The sequence below is a fragment of the Hemicordylus capensis genome, chromosome 4 (assembly GCF_027244095.1).
Source record: "Hemicordylus capensis ecotype Gifberg chromosome 4, rHemCap1.1.pri, whole genome shotgun sequence".
Lineage (NCBI taxonomy): Eukaryota > Metazoa > Chordata > Lepidosauria > Squamata > Cordylidae > Hemicordylus > Hemicordylus capensis.
This window is the reverse complement of record NC_069660.1, coordinates 163129892-163149356: the sequence shown is the minus strand read 5'-3', so window position 1 is coordinate 163149356 and position 19465 is coordinate 163129892. Positions and strand designations below refer to the sequence as shown.

The 19465-nt window shown below is 49.3% G+C and overlaps 1 protein-coding gene across 3 annotated transcripts in view; it reads left to right on the top strand.

Moving 5' to 3' along the window:
- The window catches only part of FIRRM (FIGNL1 interacting regulator of recombination and mitosis), an 88352-nt gene that overhangs the window by 16875 nt on the left and 52012 nt on the right, over positions 1-19465 (top strand). For all 3 annotated transcript variants that reach the window (XM_053250740.1, XM_053250739.1, XM_053250742.1), the window contains exons 5-8: positions 6428-6568; positions 7391-7553; positions 8379-8463; positions 10671-10809. In XM_053250740.1, the coding sequence (XP_053106715.1) occupies positions 6428-6568; positions 7391-7553; positions 8379-8463; positions 10671-10809 (528 nt within the window). The remainder of the gene's footprint in view (positions 1-6427; positions 6569-7390; positions 7554-8378; positions 8464-10670; positions 10810-19465) is intronic.

The following is a 19465-nucleotide window of genomic DNA, read 5'->3' as shown; positions in this document are numbered from 1 at the left end:
TTTTTCTTTATGTCACTAAAACCTTTATCATATTGAGAAGTCAACCCATCTAGGCTAAGAGTTTTACCTATCATCAGTTATTAACCTCTGTTTAATGTTTGAATCCTAACAGTTTCTGATTTTTGACTTAATTGTGGAACATCTATTTTGTCCAGAAAAGTATTAATCTTGTCTATTTTTAAAACAGTATATTTTTTTAAAATAAAGGTTTACATTGGAAATGGAATTTTCTCCCTCAGAAGAGGATTGTATCTGATGACAGGATGGGTTGTCATGACCTACTGCTCCACAGACAGGGCCAATCATAAACTTTTTGGCTAGCCAGGAGGGAGGGACCAACCCCTCAGACTTCAGTTCTTTGCCCTGTCTTGCTCCAAGCAGGTGCTGTGTTGTGCTCCGCTGTTTTCCTCCTTGAGCTTACTGTCTACTACTTGCCTGATCCTCTATCGCTAGATAGGAGAGATTTTTGGGAAGGCAAGTTATTTTCCTCAGCCGCTGCTCTTGTGTGTCACGCCAGGCAACAGAGCTCGAGCACGGTGAGAGGGAGGTTTCCCCCTCCCTCTCAGAGGATTCCTTAGCACACTCGGTGTGCAGGGCCGAGTGGGTGGCGGCTACCTCTCCCGCCCCCGGAGCTCGAGTCCCCAAAGCCCCAAAGGATAAGAAAAGGGACAAGAAGAAGGGCAAGAAGGACTCTTCCTCGGTGGGTCCTCCCCTTTCGCCAGGAGAGGGATCGTCTGGGGCTTGCTCCTGGCGGGGAGCGTTTCCACCACGGCGGCACCAGGTGCTCAGCCGCCACCTCATCTTGAACCCGAGGGTTCCCTGGAGTGGGCTGGTCCTCCACCGCAGCCCTCCGTTTCGCCCTCGGGCAGCTTGGAGGGTGGGCCGCTGCTGCAGGAGGCGGCGTCCGGGTCCTCTGACTGGGACGGAGCCGCTCCACCCACCAAGTGTCCCTGCCCTTCCTCCAGCCGACAGCACGCTGTGGGCACCGAGTCAGGAGAGGAGGAGATTCTGCCAGCATTCGTGGCGCTTCTGAGGAAGGTGGTGGCTGAGGAGCTTGGCAGATTTGCCTGGCCAGTTGCGGCAGCTCCTTCTTCCCTTCCCGCCGTTTCCCCCGCCCAAACCCCTTCCCCTCAGCCTCTTGCCGTTTTAGATACTGCGGGTAGCGGTGCGGCCCCCATTTTGGGTGTCGGGGAGGGAGTCTCGTGCCCTTTTAAGGGCCGAGGGTTTGCGGGCTGTGGGGCCCCCCACCACATGATGACCCCCCCAGTTGTCTCCTTGCCCGTCTCCCGTTCAGGCACGCGGAAGTGTACCCCCCATAAGCAGTCAGCGTTCTGATGACTCTGACTCTGATAAGGAGGAGGGAGAGTAATCAGGGGATGAGGGGGATCCTGGGACATCGCCTTCTCCCCCCTACCGATTGTTCACACCTGCGGACTACCCGGTCCTTTTACACAAGGTCCGTAGGAGCCTCCGCTTGGAAGGGGTGGTTCCGCCGACCTCTGGGAACCAGGTGGGGACCCCAAGGTCCTTCCCACCTTCAAGTGTCCTGAGGTGACTGTACCTTGTCCCCAGTTGTTTCTGGACATTATTCAGTCAGAATGGGACCATCCTACTGAGTGTAAGGGGCCCCCTCCCACCATCCGGTGCTTTTATGCCTCTAGTGCAGAGGTTATGGACAAGTTGAAGCTGCCACCTGTGGATGCTGAGGTGGCCGCCTTGGTCACGGGGGCTGTCTTCCCCAGGGATGGGGATGAGGTTCTCAAGAATCGTGACGATAAAAAATGTGACGCTGCTCTGCGCAGATCGCATGAGGTGTCTGCCTTGTCTCTGAGGGCTTCTATGGCTAATTTTATGTTTGCAAGGGCGGCTATCCTATGGGTGAAGGAGTTGGTTCTGTTAGTTCCCCCTGAATTGCTTGCCCTAAGGCAGGGACTCAATAAGTTGGGTAAGGCATCAGCCTTTATGGCAGATTCCTCCTTAGATGCAGCCCAGCTTTCTGCCAGGGCGCTTGCATCAGATGTCACTGTCAGGCATTTACTGTGGTTGAAGAACTGGAAGGTGGACCAAAAGTCCAGGAGCAACTTAGCTAATTCAGCCTTCTGAGGTGGGAAGCTCTTTGGGGAGGTTTTGGAACTGGTTCTGATTGAGACCAGTGAAAAGAAAAAGGCAATGCCCGCAACCGTTTCCCGTCAGGAATGTAAAAGTCTTCCTTCTACATCATTTACCAAGGGATATAAACCTTCATTTCGTTATAGGCAGAACAGGCAGGAGCGAGGCTCGTGGTCGAGGGCCCGGTCCTCCTTTCGTGTCAGCCCTTTCCATCGCCCCCAGCATGCCGGTCAACAGGTCAAGCCCAGTTTCAAGAAGGGTTCCAACCAATGACTACCCCCACTGTCACTTACTCTCCAGGTAGGGGGCAGGTTGCAGTCATTTGCGGCGGCCTGGTCAGAAACGTGCACGGACGCTTGGATACTCAGGACAGTGTCCCAGGGCTATGCTCTGGTGTTCGACCATCTTCCTTCAGACCACTATCTCCCCAGTCCCACAGGGGTCAAAAGTCGCTTCTGATGTTGAAAGCTATCCAGCATCTGGTCAGCATTCAGGCAATCGAGCCTGTGCCCCTGGTGGAGCGGGGACAGGGGATTTATTCGATTCTTTTTCTGGTTCCCAAAAAGAACGACGAGTGGAGAGCCATTTTGGATTTGAAGTACGTCAATCGTTTCCTCAGATGGAGGGGGTTTCGCATGGAAACCCTTCGCACAATTTTGATGGCTCTCCAGGAGGGCGATTACCTCTCGTCTGTGGACCTCAAGGAGGTGTACCTTCATGTCCCTATCCTGGCCTAGGACAAACGTTTACTGCGGTTCGCGAACCAGGGGTCCCATTTTCAGTATCGGGCGCTGCCCTTTGGTCTTTCGACTGCACCAAGGGTGTTTACCAAACTCATGGTGGCACTCGTGGCACACTTGAGGACCAAGGGGGTTCATCTTTATCTGTTTTTGGATGACTTTTTGCTGAGGCAGTCCTTCCAGAGGGCCCAGGAGGATATACAGGCAACCCTGTCGGTTCTGGAGTACCATGGTTTCATGGTGAACTTCAAGAAGAGCTCCCTCGTTCCCCAAACGAAACTGGTTCATCTCGGGGCTGTTATCGACACAGTCGAGGGGACTGTATGTCTCCCGCTTGAACGCAGGGTCAAGCTTGCGTCCAAGTGCCATTCCTTAGTCCTACGCCCCAGGTCCGATCTCCTCTCCCTGAGTCAGTTGCAAGGGCTCATGGTTTCCACCATAGGGATCATTCCTTGGAGTCGTTTCCACTCCCGCCCCCTCCAGTGGCTGTTGCCATTTCAGGAGCAGATTGCCAGTCGGTCCAGGCTCTGGGTCTCCCTGCCTCCGCGGGTCCAACGCTCCCTGCGATGGTGGTTTTCTCCAGCAGCAAAAAAGGAGGTGAGGTTTCTTCCGACGCCTCGGGTCCAGGTGACAATGGATGACAGCCTTCAGGGCTGGGTGGGGGTCATTCCCTTCATCTTCTGGCTCAGGGGCATTGGTCGGAGGAGGAGGCTTCCAACTCCATAAACTGGCTAGAGTTGTGAGCGATCAGGCTGGTTCTGCAAGAGTTCCTTCCCGTGGTTCACGCCCAGCACGTCCTGGTTCACACGGACAGCACAACTGCCAAGGCCTATGTCAACTGTCAGGGCGGTACAAGGTCCCGGTCCCTGATGAGGGAGGCCTCCGTCCTGTTGGAGTGGGCAGAGGAACACTTTCTCTCCTTGCAGGTGGATCACATCAGCGGGGTGTCCAACACGCTTGCAGATTGGCTCAGCCGGTCTCACATAGACCCCGCGGAGTGGTCTCTGGACCCCCAAGTCTTCCATCGAGTGGTTCGGCATTTCGGCCGTCCATCCCTGGACCTGTTCCGCCCCCCTGGCAAACGCCAAACTAGACCGGTACCTCACACGGTATCAGGTTTCCGGGGCCACGGGGACAGACGCTCTAAAATTCCCATGGCCGAGGGAGTTGTTGTATGCCTTCCCCCCCTTTGCCATTCTACCTCAGACCATTCGGAGGATACGCGAGCTTTGGGTGGAGGTCCTTCTGGTGGCTCCGCATTGGCCGTGGAGGCCATGGTTCTTGGACCTGGTAGCACTGTCGTCAGCTCCGCCAATGCCCCTGGGGTCCCATCCTCAGCTTCTCAGTCAGGGTCCCCTCTTTCATCCGAAACCAGCGTGGCTCAGCCTCTACGCGTGGAGGTTGAGCGGGAGGCTCTAGTAGTTTCTGGCTACTCTAGTTGTGTTCAACAGACCATTTTGGTTTCCCGCCGTCCTTCCACTGTTCGTGTATATCAGTCCACTTGGAAAGCATTTGCGACCTGGTGTGCTTCCTCTGGGATTCCTCCTCTTTCGGCTTCTGTTGCACAGGTGTTGGGGTTTTTGCAGAAGGGTCTTGATTCTGTGCTTCGGCCCAATACTCTCCATCGTCAGGTTTTTGCCTTGTCTACTGTTCTGCGGGTGCAGGGAGTTCCCGCCCTATTGGCACATCCTCATGTTCAGAGGTTTTTAAAGGGGCAGCAGTTTTGAAGCCACCTACGGTCCACAGGTTTCCTACCTGGGACTTGAATTTGGTTCTCAGAGCTCTTGCCAAGGCGCCTTTCGAGGCTTTGCATTCGGTTCCTCTACGGTTGTTGACCTTTAAGATATTGTTTTTGGTGGCAATTACTTCTGCGCGGTGGGTAGCAGACTTGGGCGCGCTATCCGTGCGTAAGGAGTTGTGTCTAGTTTATCCTGACTACGTTTTGTTATGTACTGATCCGTCTTATTTACCTAAGGTCAATTCAGTTTTCCATCGCGCGCAGGAGCTGATGTTGCCTTCTTTCTGTCCACATCCTTCTTGCACAAAGGAGAAAGAATGGCATATGCTGGACATGCGCAGGGCTGTTAAGATCTACCTGCGGCGCACGAAGCTGATTCGGTCCACAGAGTCCTTCTTTGTCTCATTCAGGGACTGTGCTCTGGGCAGGCGAGTCTCCATTCCTACGTTGTTGCGTTGGATATGCCAGTGTATCCTACTGGCATATTCTGCTACAGGGGCTCCTGCTCCTGCCGGGATCACTGCCCACTCCACTCGAAGTGCGGCTGCATCTGCCGCTTTTTCCACCTTGGCGCCTCTGGTGGATATTTGCCGGGCGGCAACCTGGGCTTCTCTCTCGACCTTCGTGAAACATTATAAAATTCACGATTGGACCTCGACCGACGCCTCTTTTGGCAGGCGCGTTTTGCAGCAGGTGGTTCCGCAATAGGACCAGACCTTGTAGCTCCCACCCTGTTTTTTTCATAGGGCTTTGGCAGGTCCTATCCTGTAATCGGATACAATCCTCTTCTGAGGGAGAATGAATCGTTGGCACTTACCTGAATGGTCATTCTCCTCAGAAGTATGGATTGTATCCGACCCTCCCGCTTGTGTGTCTGGTCTTTATCTTTTCTGGCTATCCTCTGCCTGTCCTTCACATATTTATGTGGGGAGGTTTTCCTCCTGGGCGGTCTGACCTCCCTGGGGTGGTTTTTGAGTTAGGGCACTGCTCGTTCCTGACGAGTCTTTCATGTTCCTATTCAGTCTGTTCTAATTGCCATTTTCTTTGGCTCTGTTTACTGTGTTTTTTCTATCTTTTGGAGCACAAGTTCGCTGGCTAAATACTGAAGTCTGAGGGGTTGGTCCCTCCCTCCTGGCTAGCCACAAAGTTTTTGATTGGCCCTGTCTTTGGAGCAGTAGGTTGTGACAACCCATCCTGTCATCGAATACAATCCATACTTCTGAGGAGAATGACCATTCAGGTAAGTGCCAACGATTCAATTTGTATCAGAGGAAATGAAAGTTTGTTTCCTAGATGTTTAGCACAGGCCAGTATTGATCTGCTTGTGCTACCTTCTAGGGGTTATGCTGTTCATAGAGGAATCCATGTATTTTGTAGCTTTTGAAGTAATTCGTTACTGCTAAACTTGAGGCAGAAGAAAAATGCGTTGTGTCCCAATAGAAAAGGTGATTATGGTAATTGCCACTGTGTTTACTCTGCTCCAGGGCTAATTCACATGGTTGTTTAGGCCCACAGCAGCCATGGATTTTAGATAGCTGGTACTGCCACAGAATGCACCAGAAAACAGGCCAGGTCAGCTTTTCAGACATCATACATGCAAGAAGCTAGTTTGCTTTGGGCTCAGGTTAGCACATGGTGGATAACAGGTGGTGGCTTTTTCATGAAGGCTTAGTCCATAGTAGAACAGGTAGAAATTGGCTAAAACCCATGGGCTGAAAAGATTATGTGACTAGGTCAAATAATAGTTTAGCAAATGGATACACTTCTGTAAAGCTTGTGATTTTCCCCCCCTCTGTGGCCTCTATAAATGCTTTTGTCAATAAGATCTTTTTTCGTGCAGGCTCTGGTACAGGTGTTGGAAGCATTAACACGGTGTATGCAACACATTTGTACTGTGCAGGAGGCAGTTCCCTTAGAACATATTCACAGTCTTCCCTCTCCTGTTCTTCATGTAATCAAGAACACATTTATATATTGCAAGGTGGGTGAGCTTAGTAACTTCATAGGTGTTTAATGTTTAATGGATAAACAACTGTTGGAGTGTGTGTGTGTAAAAGCCACTGAAATGTTGGAACCATGCTTGGTTTCTAATAACTAGTATTGCAAACAGAGTCTGGATTTTGTGTTGTCACATACATTCAAAAGTTCTTCATGGTAAATTAGGTTCTTGTTCAGCTTTGCACAACACCATTCTCTTCACTGGATTCTAACAATTGAGATTGATCACAATAATGCAAAGTTATTTGTGGGTCTCTGATTCACACCATTGGGGCCTCTGTACCAGCATAGAGCCTTGTCAACAGCCTTCTATAACTTTCTCCTCCATTCTTTTGGTGGAACCCCACCCCCACCCCACCACCACTTAGAGGATGCTGAAAGCACTGTTCCCTAAGTTCTTTGTCAACCATTGGGCAACAGGATTCAAAGAACCCACGCTGCCGCCGCTCAGGGTCCATGCTTCACAGCCCTGACATGCCCCCACGTCTGATGTCAGGTGGTCGGGGGTGTGTGCATGGCTTGGCTTCTGAACGGGGCTGCTGGGCCCCGTTTGGGAGCTAAATGGTGACCAAGTCAGGGAGAGCCACTCCTGGCCACGCTGTGAATACAGCGCTGGTATCAATCTAACTCCCGGACAGGGCCTCATCCCCATTCGGGATCTAGACCACACCCCCACTTATGTCTGTCGAGGCCTCACTATCCAGATCCTGAGAGTTATGAATTAGATATTTTGTAGTTCCTGAACCTACACTCACTGCTGATCTGTGTAATGTGCTTTTCTCCCTGGTTTTCTGTTTTCCTGCAGGACAGTGAGTCATCATACAGTGGGTGTCTCCACTTGTTTTCGGATTTACTCCAGTCTCTGTTTAAGGAGGCGTATGCTTTGCAAAGGCAGCTTATGGAGCTGCTTGATATGGTATCTATGGATTCCTGTGCTGCTGAAGACAGTTTACCAGTTACAGTATCAGGTATATATACAGAAGAGGCAGCATAAGATGGACCTGTCTTTACAGATGCTGATCTCTAAAATTCAGAAGAACTTCACCTCACACCTATTCCTTTATCTGAGAATTTGAGTATTTATTTATTTATCAAATTTTTATACTGTCCATCTTTAAGAATTTAAAAACTCAATTTTTACAGAATTTAAATTTTTACAGAATTTAAAACTCAACAAATATAAAAAGTTAAAATTTCACAAAATAAAAAGTAAAAACAATCTCATAAGATAAGAACAGATTAAACAGTTTAAAATTAATTTCAGTTAAAAGCCTGAGAAAACAGGTGCATCTTGAGGGTCTTGATGTTGAATTGATGTTGCATATCAGTTCAAAGCAGCATATATAGGTATATGCCAGGATTTTGGGGTGATCAAATTCCACACCCTAAATTTTAGAGGTTACATTAAAGTAATTGGAAGGATTTCTGAAGCTCCCATTAGTTAAATACTGTTGTAAACTTCAAGAGCAACAGAGTACTTGTGGAATGAGTAGATTTGCACTAGCACAAGAAGTTAAGTCAGTTGCGCAAAAATGGGCATCTGCAGAATTGTGCTATTGCAGAACTGTCTAAGTTAAAATAAATGAGGGTTGCCACAGTTGTGCAACTGTTGCACAACTGTGTTTGTGTTTGTGATAGCGCAACACTAGCCTCAGACTTAGTGCAACAGTTTTGTCCTCTTGGAAGTGCTCTGTTCCTCTGGATGGCAGGCAGTTTTTGGTCTACTGAATGCTATTGTCTGGGTTAGACACTGAATTTGCCTGCATTTTGTTTTGAATGTATTTGCTCTGCAGTGATTCACACAATGCTGGAGATCTGTTCTGCCGTTTCCAACATAGATCATGCCCTTCATGCAAATACATGGAAGTTCATAATCAGGTACATTTGCCTGCTTTTAATGTTATGAGTAAACTAATATTTAGCTAGTCTTAGGTGACTAGGCAGTTTGATTTATTGCTGATCCACTAGAATACTTGAATTTTAACTATCTAAAATTCTATCTGATTTCCTGTCTAATTTCAGTGGAACTACACTACCCTAAAAACTCAGGAACTTCAACTTTTTGAAGGTTTAAGGTTTTGAGTTGTAAACCTCCTAGAGGTTTTTTTTAAAAATGTGGCATAATAGAAATGTAGTTAATTAAATGAATTCTTAAGTTATATGGGACTAAACTGTCTAAAATCCAAGTACATGAAGTCCCCAACTTCCAAATGGGTTGTTTTTCAAAAGTTCATTTGTAAGCTGGATGTTCATAATTTGGAAAACATATCGTTCCCAAAAGTGATGATGTGTTTGTATGTGCGGGTTGGCATTTGTAATGGCATTTGGATCTGTGTCATCCCTGCACCACACTTGTGGGCTACAGAAGATCTGGATCTGGATCTGTTGAGATCTATAAGAATGGGTAATATGCCTATGCAGGACCCTTGCGATAGAATGCCACAGCTTGTTGAGGCAACCGAGCCCTGCCCCCACACCTACAGCATGCTATTTAAGGGCGGGTTTGATGCCTGTTCTTGAGTTCTTTTCTGTCCGCCGTTGCGTTCAGTCCTTTGGCTTCGCTCCTCGTAGGTTAAGTTCTTTCTGTGTTGATCAATAAAACAAAAATTTCAGACTGATTATCGTGTTTGACTTGGAAATGGCTTCCGGACTTCGCTGGTGTCTTTCAATTTAGAACGGACTTTGACTATGAGTTGGGATATCCCTAAAATCCTTAGGGACCTTCAAGAGGTGCACAGGCTGTAATGCCAAGCTTCTCTCAAAAGATCTCCATGACCTATGTTTAATTTGCCTGGGAGAGGAGCATAATGTCTCTTTCATCAAGCACCACGCCATAGATATGCGCTCTGCTGCTGAAGCGAGCTTTGGGAGAAGCGTTTTGAAGCGGGTGTTAAAATAGCTACTACCCTCCTCCATTGGGAGCTAGTTAAACACCCATTCTTATGGATCTCGACGGATCTTGATCCAGATAAACAGATTGCTCACCTGTAACTATTGATCTGGTAGAGATCTGTTGACATCCATAAGACCCTCCCGAATTTCCCCTCTGCAGTAGTGCTACGCTATGTGTGTACTGAGTGTGCAGGCTATTCTCCTTCGATGATGAACTCACCTGATTCCGAATGATCGTCCTCCATGGCAGTCGTCCAGGAATTGAAGAACAGTTGTCCGGCTCCCCCTTAAATAGCACGCTGTCAGCGTGGGGGCAGGGCTCGGTCGCCTCAACGAGCTGTGGCATTCTACCGCGAGGGTCCTGTGCAGTCACATTACCCATTCTTATGGATGTCGATGGAGCTCTACCAGATCAATAATTACAGGTGAGCAACATGTTTTTCCGTTCACCCCCCCACACACACTTTGGGGCTACTCAGCTGCCTCCCATCCCTCTTCACTCCACCATGGATCCACCAGCATCCCCAAGCACCGTGATGCTCCTCTTCTTATCTTTCTTTCGTTAGTCTGAGGCTCAGCCTCTGGTACTTGAACTTTCTCTCTTACCTTGCTAAGAGGCAGGGGTTGAAAACTGCTATGTGGTCCAGTGAAAAGGTTCCTCTGACCAAAAAAATGTTTGTGGAGCCCCAGTTGGACCACACTGAACTTGATCTACATAAATGTGGATCTGATACGTCCATTAAATACATTCTGTAGTTATCCTTCTGTTGCAGTTTTTGTTTTTCTCATTGTACACCATCTATGGCTGTAATGCTCATTCCCGACAGTCTGAATCAGTTCACTATTTTCATTTGAAATTCAAGCTCTACTATTTAGTCCTTGAGTTATACGGCTTCTATTTTATGTTTCATTATGTATGCACAATGTAGATAACTAGATCAGAATTACAGAACGTTGCCAAGCTTTCTTTGGCTTCTCTCAGGCTTGTACTTTTACATGCATTCATGAAATTATTTCTGCTTTTAATACAATGAGAAGTATGGTAGTAAGAGTGAGACGAAAGAGAGCACTACACCTTTCAGAGTTTTCCTGATTGAGATCCTGAACTCTCAAGTCAATAGACTCAAATGGGGCAGTGGTAGTTCTTATGGCCTGTTGATATTTGAGAATTATCAAATGTTTGTCTTTGTCAGGCAAAGTCTCAAGCACAAATCTCTGATAAAGAACAACTTGAAACATTCTGATATCCTCAGTGGCCTTTGTGAGGACATCCTGTTTTCTTTCCAGTCTTGTTTGCAGCTGGCTGAACAAATGAAAAGGTCTGGGACACAGGTCAGTGGATTATTACATGCACACGTTCAGCTTAGAAGGAAGTTGACTTTTAAAAGTTCTATAATTAAGCTTGCAAGGAAGTGATGACGGAAAACACTGGCATACTTACTAGGAGAGAATGCAAGGGTCGGTAAGGGTTTGAACTCTTATTTCTTTTCTGCCCATCTAGTACACCAAGTGGCCAAATTTTCAAATGACACTAAACTATTTAGGGTAGTGAAATCCAAAACAGATTGTGCAGAATTCCACAAGGATCTCTCCAAACTGTGTGAGAAGGTAACAAAATGGCAAATGCGGTTCAGTGCAAGTAAGTGTAAAGTGATGCTCATTGGGGCAACACCCCCCCCACCACATACTGTATACACTGATCAGGCCTGAGCTATCAGTGACTGACCAGGAGAGGGATCTTGGGGTCATGGTGGACAGCTTGTTGAAAGTGTTGACTCGATATTTGCCACTAGTGAAACAGGCCAATTCCATGCTATGGATCATTAGGAAGGGGACTGGAAACAAAACTGCTAATATTATAATGTCTTTCTGCAAAACTGTGCTGCGGCCACACTTGGAGTACAGCGTACAATTCTGGTCACCACATCTAAAGAAGGACATTGTAGAACTGGAAAAGGTGCAGTAGAGGGCAACCAAGATGATCAGGTACAGCAACTTCCTTATGAGGCAAGGCTACAACATCTGGGGCTTTTTAGTTTAGAAAAAAGGTGGCTAAGGAGAGACATGACAGAGCTCCATAAAAATATTCATGGTGTGGAGAGATTTTTTTTTCTCCCTCTCTCACAACACTAGAACCAGAACTGATGGCCAGGAAATTTAGGACCGACAAAAGGAAGCACTTTTTTCACACAGAATGTAATTCATCTATGGAATTCTCTGACATGGGATGTGGTGATGGCCACCAGCCTGGATGGCTTTAAGAAGGGCTTAGATAAATGCATGGAGGACAGGTCTATCAATGGCGACTAGCCTTGATGACTATAGGTTACCTTCAGGCTCAGAGGCAGGATGCCTCTATATACCAGTTGTAGGGGAGCAACAGCAGGAGAGATTGTATGCCTTTGTCTCCTGCCTGTGGACTTCCTAGAGGCATTTGATGGGCCATTGTGGAAAACAGGATGCTGTTCTTATGTACATTGCTGCTTGGAGTGGCTTCCAATGAAAACACAATAATAAATGATATTAAAATGATCAAGCAGCAGGATAAAATGGGGACGGTACTGGACATATCCAAAATTGATTAAGATCAATTTTAAAACACTTTTTGAAAAAGGAGAGTTTTAAAATTCTTTTTAAAACTTCTCAAGGAAGAAGATTGTTGCCCTCTGAGAGGGCATCCCAAAGCCACTACTGAGAAGGCCCTGGTCCCTGCCAGCCAAATCTGCATCAGCAGCAGGGCCAAGAGCAGAGCCTGCAATGACAATTGGAGGACCCTGGCAGATTCATATGGGCAAATGCATTCTAGTAGGTATCCTGGTCCCAAGCAAAACATATGCAAATTATATTAATTACATGCAGCTAAAATAGGCGTAGTAGGCAGCTCTGCCACAACGTGTATATCTAAAATGGTTTCGTGTTGATCTTCTATGCCCTGGCCTTTGTGTATAATGGAAGAGCCTAAATGTTGGGCTGACCACTCTGCTGTGGGGAAGTTAGTTGAAATATTGCCTGCAGAAGTTTTCTTTCTTATTTTTTCAATTGTAGTGCACAGTATATGGCAAATATTACCCTTAAACAAATCTGTATCCATTTTCCCTTCCTTAAAATATTTCCGAAGGGAAGAAAGCTTATGAGATCACCATGCCCATGTTTTCACTCCTAACAACATGTATATTTACAGTCTGATACAAGCCAAACTTACAGTACGTGAGAGTGGGTCCTAAGTGTTGTGACCATCGTTGCTACATGTCCAGGATTGGCCTCGTTAGTCCAGAAATCGGACGTCTTCCCCAGGATGTAGGAAGAGTTTCGTCCTAGATCTGAAATGGCCAGGAATTTGAAGAGGAAAATTGCTTTAATGAATTTTTCTGGTGCTTCTCTTCAGGCATTAAAATTACATGATGTCATTGTTTAAAAGCCCCATATTCTTGCTCTTTCTCTGGCACTAATTCTGTTAACTGGCTAGGTTGGCTTTCAATATATGGCTCAGTAAATTCCTTCCCCTGCTTTCTGGATCACCTCAAGAGTTAGTGTGGGTGGTAGTGGGCCTATGAAGTATATGGACAGAGAGCACCACTTTCTCTAGTGGTATGGGGTTCCACTTCTCTCTGGATTCTTCATTGCCTGATGCAGCACCTGCAGTCTTGTGAGGGCCCGTCTTAGCCAACAGGAATTATATTCTGTGTGAATTCCTGCTTCTGTCTTCTCAGGCTTCTTCCTCAGGCTTCTCCTTCTTGGCACTGTCCCTTGGTGAAATCCATAGATAAATTCTTCCAGAAGGAATTTGCTGCCTTTCTAAGTGATTGCAAATCAAAAGATCTGCTGAAGGTAGCAGTAGGGGTCACATAAGTATAGAAGAAAACATTAAAAACATTCCAAGTACATTTGTATTTAAATGGTCATTATATAAACTGCTATTTTAAAAAAGTAAACACTTAATACAGGTTTATTTAATTTCTCACCTATATTTGTGTTGCTGTCATTTGTATGTTTGATTGTGTTTATTGAGGTGAAATGCTCCTAACCCTCTTCTATGCTGTAGGGGAAAATGCGTGGAACAGTCGGCAAATTCCACAGTTCAGCACTCTTTCCAATCCTGGGGGGAAAGTAGGGATCTGTAGAATGATCCATAGGACATTCATAATCCTAGTTTCTGCATCTGCACAGGACTTCGTAGGTGGAATACAGGCATCCTTTGCCAACCTCAGGTTTCCCAGTCGTAGTTTTGAGTATCCGTGACTGGGAAATTGTGACCGGTCTTACCAACTGTGACCTAGGTATCCGTGGATTGGTGAGATTTTTTTGCAATTTGGGGGTCCCCCCTATGATTTTGGGGGGCCAGGGGGTGATTTTGGGGGAATTTTCTATTTTTTACTGTATTTTTAACTGAATTACCTCGATTCCTCTAACCCACTGTTTGCCACTGATTTCAATGGATTGCCAACCACGAATTCACTAACTACGCGGTTTTCCTGGAATGGAAAATGATGCAGGGCCATCTTGCTGTCTACAGAACACCATGACTCCTGTCTCTTGCGTCTGGGTGAAAATTAGAATACAGCAACTTGCAGGATCTGCACGTCTTTTTCCTGCCAGACTTTGAAAAACAGGGCACTTTGTCTCCGAATGGTGCTCTACAAGCAGGCACTTTGGCCACCAACTTCTATGCCTTGGTCTCCACAACCATCGATATCTATGTCAGTATGGTTGTTGGAAGCTGCAGCAGCCACTCAGCCTCAACCTTTGACACTGAGTGGAGCTTCTACTTCGACTGAACATGTTTATAAGTGTCTAGCTGAGGTGTTGAAAGGTTCTATCTCATTAACACATCACAGGAAGCGTAAGAAAAAGCATAAAGTTTTTAAGAAGGAGCTTTTTCGGCTGGTGTAGGAGGTCACCCAACGTGGGATTACATCCCTCCACATTCTCCAGAAGGCAGGAAGTAGAAAAAACTCGAAGGCCCTTAACCCAGTGCATGTGGGCAATACCTTCAGTTCTACTTCCTGCCTTCGCTCCAGGAGGTTCACTTGCTCAGCTCGCTTTGTGCTCTTTGTCTTTTACTGGTATTTTCTGCTCCTTATCTAGTTACTTCTATTCTACAACTCTCCTAACTCATCTCTATCTGTATTTTTTTTTAAAAAAATAAATTTCGGCCTGCGCTTTCCTTTCCACTCGCTTCTGCCTGCCACTTAGCTTCTGTCTTTCTGTCCTCCGCCCTCTCTCTTTGTGACGGCCCTCTGCCCGATGGCTGCAAAGAAGGGTGTGGGACTGCTTGCATTCAGGAAGCAGTCGGCCCGACAACGGCTTTTCCCACCAAAAGTCCGAGCGGGCGAAAAGGACGCGAATAAGATGACGGCCGTTAGGGGGAGCCTTGCTGGCGCCATTAGGCCACAGTGGCTGTCCCCCCAGCATGAGGGCCAGGGTGTGGATGCCAGGTCTGAATCTGGGCACGATCGCCTCCGCTCGTCTTCGCCGCAACGCAAGAAGCAGAAGAAGAAGAAGCACGCCGAGATGGAGCTCTCGCCAGGCGCTCCAAGGCATCGGATGGCTTCGCCCGCGCGGGCGACTATGGGCGCAGGGGAGGAGGTGGCGGCTTCACTATCTTCGCCCCTCCTATCGCCTGCGGCCGGACGCCCAGCCAGGGAATCTGCGGGCGGGCCACAGCAGGAACGGTAGCTTGAGCGGCAGCAGGTCTCCAGCCCCAGACAAACGGAACTCGAGGGAGAAGTGGAGCACGCTGCTAGGCACCAGAGTGATGGCAGTAGTCCGGCGCGACTGGTACCAGTGAGACTGGGGCCCTTGTGGGGGTGTGGGGATGAGGAGCTACAGTCCGTAGACAGGGGCTCCCCCTCCATTGTAAACCCTATTGGCGATGCCCCCGCTGGCGGGTCAGGAAGCCCTGTGGATCCAGCGGCTTTAAAGGGCTGGATTGAGGAGGCGGTGCAGAGATCTCTGGCTGCGGTGCTGAAAGGACGTTCCAAGGACAGAGCGCCTAAGAGGCTGGTGGAGGTTTCCTCATCTTCGGATTCCCGAGATGGGTCCCCAATCCGCAAGAGACTCAGGCGCACCACGAGGGTTACTTCTTGCTCTAGTGCTAGGGGGCTTCACTCTTCCGAGGAGTCGGGGGAGGAGTCTCCTGATATCCTGCAGTCCCAGGGGGCGATAGCTGGCACAGGGAGTGGGGACCTGGAATTCGATTCATCCTCTGATGAAGAGGGCAAAATCCCCGATGAGCAGGGGCTTGGAGCACAAAGTCAGAGGCTATCCCTGAAGGAGGATGCCCAGGCTATCATTAATCGGTCAGTGTTTGCATTGAGGCTTAAGCCTGTTACCCCTGAGGAGGATAACCCAGTGTCCAAGGGCTCCCTGGTTCTGCCCAGGTCAAAGACATTACAATCCAGGGCAGTTATGCCTGAGGGGTTTACTACTGCTATTAAAGAGGAATGGTCTGCCATTTCTACTGCTAAGCGTGCTCCAGCATCTTGCCTCTAAGCTCTATAACTTCAATGAGGAGACGCTGAACCTTTTGAAGGTCCCACTCACGGATGCCCCATTTTGGAGCCCTCCTCAGTGGAGTGGTGGTCCCCAAGGATGGGGATTCCACTTTTAAGGATCCGGCAGACAAAAAAGCAGAAGCAGCCCTGCGCAGGGTTCACGATTTGTCTGCTATGGCCATCAGAGCTGATACGACTGCCTCTCTAGTATCTAGGGCCTCGGTTTTGTGGATTGATGAACTTCTCAATGACCCACCTTCCGATGAATCTCGGATGCACCGCAAGTTACTTCGTTTGCAGAGAGCGGCTGCCCTCGCCGCGGATGCTACGTTTGACAGTGTGCGCTTCTCAGCTCGAGCATTGGGTGCATGAGTTCTGGCCAGGCGCAATATTTGGCTCAAATATTGGAAGGTCGACAACACTTCCAAAGCTAACCTGGCAGCGGTACCCTACATGGGGGGGGGGGGAAGCTTTTTGGAGATGACGCCCTCAAGGAGGTTCTCATTGAGACCCAGGACAAGAGGAAGGCGTTGCCCTCGGTTACGCGCAAGGAGGCTAAGACTTTTCCTCGCAGGGCGACCCAGACCCAGACAGCTTTCAGACCACAATTCAGACAAAGGGACTCTTTCCGCTCCTTCAGGTCGCAGTGGAACAGGTCTAGGGGACAGGGCAAGCAGTCTTTTTCTCCTCAGAACCGCCAGTCCTTCACCCCCCAATCTCGGGGCCCCAAACAGCAGTCCTGACAACCCAACCGGCGAGGTGGGGGCTCGACTTTTGGACTTTTGGCACTTCTGGAAAGAATCCATTTCAGACAGTTGGGTTCTCTCCATAGTAAAGCAGGGATACAGAGTGGAATTCTCCAGCCTCCCTGGCGACAGGTTCCTTCTCACACCAAGGTCAAAGAACCACGTAAAGCACAAAGGTCTTCTCCTAGCCATTCAACACCTGGTGGAAATAGGAGCCATAGAGGAGGTGCCCCTGGGTCAAAGAGGCCGGGGCGTCTACTCAGTAATTTTCACGGTTCCGAAGAAAGACGGGTCCGCAGGAGCGGTTCTGAACCTGCACCCTGTCAACAGATTCGTTATAAAGAGGCGTTTCAAGATGGAAACGCACCATCTCAGAGGCACTGCAGGCCGGGGACTTCTTGGTGTCCATAGATCTTCAGGATGCTTACCTCCATGTCCCTATCCATCTACACAGTCCTCTTTGTCCGCTTCTGTTACATGGGGAGGCATTTTCAGTATCGAGCATTGCCGTTCGGCCTTTCGTCGGCCCCCAGGGTCTTTACGAAGGTACTGAGTCCTTTAGTAGGGGTGTGTCCGAACCGGTCCGGAGGCCATTCTAAAGGCCTCCGAACTCTCCAGACTGGTTTGGACGTGGCTGGTTCGGGTCCGGGTGGGGGGTCTTTCTTTAAGGGCGGGGAGGGCTTACTTACCCCCCCGCCTCTTTGCTTCCTCCAGCGCCCGTATATTAATGAGTAATTGGGGCGCTGGAAACCAGCCGCCGCCCCCCCCCCCGCGAGCGGATTAGGGCTAAAGCTACTGCTGCCCCCGTTGCCCGCCTGCCCGCCCTCCCTCCCAGCTGCCCGGCCCGAGTCCTCACCAGATGCTGATTTAAAAATAGAGAGGAGCTCACGAACAGAGCTCCTCTCTCGGCAAAATCCCAGACACTACTGAGGCTTTGCGCGGCGCGCGCGCCGCAAAGGACGTCTGGGAGTTCCGGCGGAGGCCCGGCCTACCCGGCCTCATCCCGGCGGGTAGACCGGGCCTCCGCCGGAACTCCCAGATGTCCTTTGCGGCGTGCGCGCGCCACGCAAAGCCTCAGTAGTGTCTGGGATTTTGCCGAGAGAATTGCTCTGTTCGTGAGCTCCTCTCTATTTTTAAATCAGCATCTGGTGAGGACTCGGGCCGGGCAGCTGGGCGGGCGGGTGGGCGGGCGACGGGGGCAGCAGTAGCCTTAGCCCTAATCCGCTCGCGGGGGGCGGCTGGTTTCCAGCGCCCCAATTACTTGTTAATATACGGGCGCTGGAGGGGGCAAAGAGGCGGGAGGGGTAAGCAAGCCCTCCCTGCCCTAAAAGAAAGGCCCCCCTTCAGTGCCGGTCCGGACTGCTCCGGACCGTGCACATCCCTATCCTTTAGTAGCCATCCTTCACATGGAGGGCATCCATCTTTATTGTTATTTGGACGATTTGCTGATTTGAGCGACCTCGGCCAAGGCTGTGAGCTCCGCCTTGTCCAGGACGCTGTCTCTGCTGAGGGAACACGGCTTCTTGGTAAACGTAGCCAAGAGTCACCTGATTGCATCTCGACGCCTTCGTCATCTGGGAGTCATTATGGATACTTCGGCTTGCAAGTTGTTCCTGCCAGAGGACAGGATGGGAGTCCTATCATCCCTGGCCCACAGGGTCCTGAGGGAAGGTTATTCCAACATTCTCAAGTTAGCAAGGCTCCTGGGGTTATGGTGGCAGCCATGGATTCGGTTCCTTGGGCATGGCTTCACCTTCACCAATTACAATGGGCTCTTCTTCCCTTTCAGCACAGAATCGCCCTCAAATGCGACAAGAGAATATCCCTGTCAAGGAACTTGCGGGAGGCGATCAGGTGGTGGACAGTTCGGGGGAACCTCGACAAGGGAAGACCGTTTGTGGAACCAGAAAGGATCCTGGTCACGACAGACGCCAGCCTGTCGGGCTGGGGGGCACACTGTCTGAACAAGTTTGCTCAGGGCCAGTGGTCCAGGGAGGAAGCACGCCACAGCATCAATTGGCTAGAACTGCGGGCAGTCTTCCTGGTCCTGAAGGTGTTTCTCCCCCTGGTCCTGAAGGTGTTTCTCCCCCTGGTTGGGGGAAGAAATGTGTTAGTGTGTACAGAAAACACCGCGACCAAGGCGCACATAAACAGGCAAGGGGGAACGAAGTCCAAGTTCCTCCATCTGCAGTCTGTGGTTCTCCTGGATTGGGCAGAACAGAACTTGCTATCAATCCTGGCTCATCATGTGAGCGGGGTGTCCAATGTTCAAGCGGATTGGCTCAGTCGTCAGGTGATTCAGCCCGCGGAATGGGGCCTTTACCCCTCCGTGTTCCAGTGGGTGACGGAGAGGTTAGGAATACCATGCATAGATCTCTTTGCGTCAAGGGAAAACGCCAAGCTGCAGAGGTTTTATTCACGCTTCCCGACAAAGGGGGCAGAAGCGATAGACCTTCTATCGACACCCTGGCCACCATCGCTTCTGTATGCCTTTCCACCAGTTCCGTTACCCTCTCGTTGCCTAAGAAAACTTCGGGGCTCCCGGTCCTCTCTGATTCTGATCACGCCATATTGGCCCAGGAGACCCTGGTTCTCCGAAATCGTCACTCTGGCAGTGGAAGAGCCTCTCAGACTGCTGTGCCGTCTGGATCTTCTGCAGCAAGGTCCAATTCTTCACTGAGTGGTTACAGCTGACCGCGTGGAAACTGAGCGGTCGCTCCTAAAACGGGAACGATTGTCAGAGAAGGT